The sequence below is a fragment of the Cyprinodon variegatus genome, unplaced genomic scaffold (genome assembly GCF_000732505.1).
Source record: "Cyprinodon variegatus isolate N-32 unplaced genomic scaffold, C_variegatus-1.0 Scaffold142, whole genome shotgun sequence".
NCBI lineage: Eukaryota > Metazoa > Chordata > Actinopteri > Cyprinodontiformes > Cyprinodontidae > Cyprinodon > Cyprinodon variegatus.
The window spans coordinates 34441-38314 of NW_015150595.1; the positions used below are offsets into that span (position 1 = coordinate 34441).

General features: G+C 48.0%; 1 protein-coding gene across 1 annotated transcript in view; it reads right to left on the bottom strand.

The window, feature by feature from the left end:
* LOC107086074 (spindle assembly abnormal protein 6 homolog) overlaps positions 1-3620 on the bottom strand; it is an 11787-nt gene extending 8167 nt beyond the window's left edge. The window contains exons 1-2 of the mRNA XM_015376818.1: positions 3530-3620; positions 256-435 (exon numbers count right to left, since the gene is read on the bottom strand). Of these exons, the coding sequence (XP_015232304.1) occupies positions 256-435; positions 3530-3580 (231 nt within the window). The 5' untranslated portion in view covers positions 3581-3620. The remainder of the gene's footprint in view (positions 1-255; positions 436-3529) is intronic.
* Positions 3621-3874: the final 254 nt, after the last annotated feature.

Here is a 3874-nt window from a genome sequence, read left to right on the forward strand (position 1 = left end):
GATGGATGATGGATGGATGGATGGATGGATGATGGATGGATGGATGGATGGATGATGGATGGATGGATGGATGGATGATGGATGGAGGATGGATGGATGATGGATGGATGGATGGATGGATGATGGATGGAGGATGGATGGATGATGGATGGATGGATGGATGGATGGATGGATGGATGGATGGATGATGGATGGATGGATGTATTGAAATTACTGGTGACCTCAGCGGTACCAGCAGCCAATCGTTTCACCCACCTCCTCCTCCTTAGAGCAGACCTCCCTCTGAGCAGTCTGCAGGTCCTTGTCAACGCTCTGCAGCTTTGCCTCGGTCTCTCGTAGAACCTTCTCCTGTGAAACAGTCACTGTGTTCTTCACCTTCACTTTTCCAACCAGTCCTCGAACTTCTCCTTGGAGTTTCTGGATTATCCCGTTAGCCTGAAATCAGAAAGGAATGTTTGCTGAAAACTAAAAGACAAAATCTCACCAAAACATTATTTTTACTGTAGAACCTAAAAATAGAAAACAAAGATTATGTAGAATGAAATGTTTACCAGTAATCATCTATTTTTATTTCAGATGTTGAATAAATGCCGACAGCGATGCTATGGAGCTAAATTACTGCCAAAACGGCGGCATGAAGTCCTTATGGCGATTCTCTCTGCTGTAGAGGGGGCGGGGCTAAACTTTCATTATGTTCCATTACATCTGGAGGATACGTCCCAGGTGTTTCCTTTCCCATAATTCATTGCACCTTGAAGCAGGCTGGGCAGCAATGATTGACAACAATGGAGGAAATGATGCTTTCTGGTAACCCAGATTAAAGTGAAGAATGTTTTAGCTGAGAAAGGATTTAAAGTCTAATTTTACCAGTAGGTAACCTCCCCTTCAACATCTAGCCACAGTAACTCCTGCAGCGCTACATCTAACCGCCGTTTAAAAACTACGATAGATGCAACATTTCAACCACATGCAGTACACTAAGGCAGCTGCAGGGGGCAGTACAGCAGCAGAGCAGGGCAGTGCTTAGAACAGGGCTAAAGGCTTTATTTAAAACTAGATACATGTTTAGCAGGATTCTAGGCTAGATCAGATCTATGTTAATATATCTAGGTCAAACATCACATCACATGGCTTGATGGTCACTGTGTGGTGAACCGGTGCTATAGAAATAAACTGAATAGATGGATAGAGGCACCGTGGTGCATTCCTGCTGTGGTTCTCCTGGATCCAGCAGCTCTACGTCCAGCAGCTCTACGTCCAGCAGCTCTACGTCCAGCAGCTCTACGTCCAGCAGCTCTACGTCCAGCAGTCAGCTGAGCAGCAATCCTCAGAGCCTCCAGACTGAGAGCAAGCTCTTCTTTTTTCTGTTTTGAGTTTTCTTTGTTTTTGCGGCTCTAGTTTGTTTGTTTTTTCGATAGTGGGCTGAAGAGAAGGGGGTATGAGAGGGGGAGACGTGGCAAAGGACCACAGGTCGGACTCAAACCAGGTCGGACTCAAACCAGGTCAGCCGCGTTCATACATGGGTCGTGTGCGCTAACCGCTGCGCCACCAAAGCACGCCCCGCGCTTCCTCCGTTAAAGAGAAGCTGCATCAGTGATGATGGCGTGATGCAGAGAAGCTCTAGCGGCGTGTAGCATGGCGTGTTGGTCAGTCACAGCATTCATCTCCACCCATGCTGCATTTGCTTTTCACCTTCTCTGATGACTGCTGCAAACAGCCTCCTCCTGCGCCGCCCAACATTCCCAGTGGGGTTAAGACCCTGGGAGCCGATCCGTGCTTCATGCTTCCCAGTTTAAAGGCCCCTGGCATGAGGGAAGGAAACCCCAAACATCTTTGAGCTCCTGTTATGATCAGCAGCGTTGGATCAGAGAGAGCAGACTGAATGCATGGAGCATCTAGATGTTCAGAGCTCACTGACTCCATCTAGTGGTGGCCTGGAGGCGGCTCACCCTGAGCCTGAAATGTTATTACTGAGGCTGACTGAGGAGAGGAGGCGGTCTGCTCAGGCAGAACCGAGCCAGAACTGAACCACGCCGAGCCCTGCTGATGAACTAGCACCATGTTAGCACGGTTCGGTTCAGTTCTGCGCTTAGACTCAGTTACCATGGTTACCGTGCTGGGACCGATCTCAGCAGTTTCATAAGGGTAGTGGAAATGGGGATAAAATGTTTGATGCAATTAGCTGGATTTCCTGGGATAGAAAACCAATCTGACTGGATGATCTGGATGATCTGGATCTATAAAGTGACCTGAGACGTAATGATGCAGCTAGAGAAATAAACTGAAGTAGATTGACAGGAAAAGATCAAAGTCTACATGTCGTAGCTGGCCGCCTGCTGATGGGAGGAGCCTCAGGGAGGATGTTGACCATCAAAGCAGAAATGAGCTTTTCTATCTGATCATCCATTATCTAGAAGTGCGGAGCGACATGAAGCTTTAACGTTCACTGTAGGAATGACACGCATTCCTTTCAACGCCAGCTTTCATCTCAGACACCGAAACTGATGGTGAGAAACGCTGTGAAAGAACAGTCAGCTGGTTGAGCAGTTCACCTCAGGGACCAATCAGGCCGCAGAGGAACGTTTGGTCAGGGTCTGGATGAGGCCGCTGTCACGTGATAAACCGCTATTCTGACAAAGATTACAACTAATAAACTTTATCAGCATCTCCACAGTCAGCTGCCCTCCTCCTCCTCCTGCTCCACAGAACAGGGCAGAGGAGACGTCAAAGTCAGGATGAACTCGCCGCCACATGAGCGCCTTCCTCCGTTTCTGCCGGCTCTGATACGGACTGCACCATCATCAGCGCAGCACGCCGCCTTTAGCTGGATGATTGGTGGGACATGGATGAGCTCCTGGCTTCTATGGGCCTGATTTATGTTCATGGAGAGCAAACGGAGGAACAACATGGAGTTATCAGCTTCTGCTCCACTGAGTGACATCACTTCATCAAAGACTGCGTCTCCAAACCGAGTCCAACATGCATCTCCTGTCCTTTAGTGAAACAGAGACGACTATGAGGTCAGGGAAGGCTTCAGCACCTCCTGCTACAAACATTGGCTCCTCCCACTGATGCCGCTTTCTGCAGAACATGCCGTATCTTGGCGTGGAGCGGGTCAGCGGCTGTGGGGGGGTGAAATTAGGAAGGGGGAGAAGATTGACTGAGAACTTTTCTTTATGTCTGAAACTCGCAGAAGATGGACGATGATGATGATGATGATGAATGTTCGGGGAGGAATTTAATCAATTTCTGTAAATAAAATTATAATTTTAAACTTGGAACCTGTGCAGTTAAACAGTCTTATTTGTTTTACTGATTTATTAAAAACTAAATAATAATAATATCATATATTACAGCCTTTAAAAAATAAATATTAGAGGTCTGCTGATCTGCTCCAGGTTATATGGCACATTAGAACCATTTCAGCCGATGACATCATCACTACTCCTGCGTTTCATTGGCTGAATGGACGCCCATCAAACTGACTGCAGGTGTTAAATGTCTGAGTGGGATAAATGTTTTTCCAAACCTTCAGCAGCTCCTCTGACAGAGATTTCACTGTTGATTCCAGTTTCCTCATCTGCAGCTCTCTGTTTGCTGCCGTCTCCTCCACTGATTCCTGCAGCAAACAGGAAAACAACAATCAGCTCTGCAGAAGCAAACCTGATGAACCAGACGCTCAGTGAACTGTAGTGTACATTTGGGTCAAATTCAATCAGTTCAATTGATTCTCATTCCGCTGTCATAGGAATGTGTCTGCAGCCGAGGCAGCGCCTGAAGCCGAGGCAGCGCCTGAAGCCGAGGCAGCGCCTGCAGCCGAGGCAGCGCCTGCAGCCGAGGCAGCGCCTGAAGCCGAGGCAGCGCCTGCAGGCCG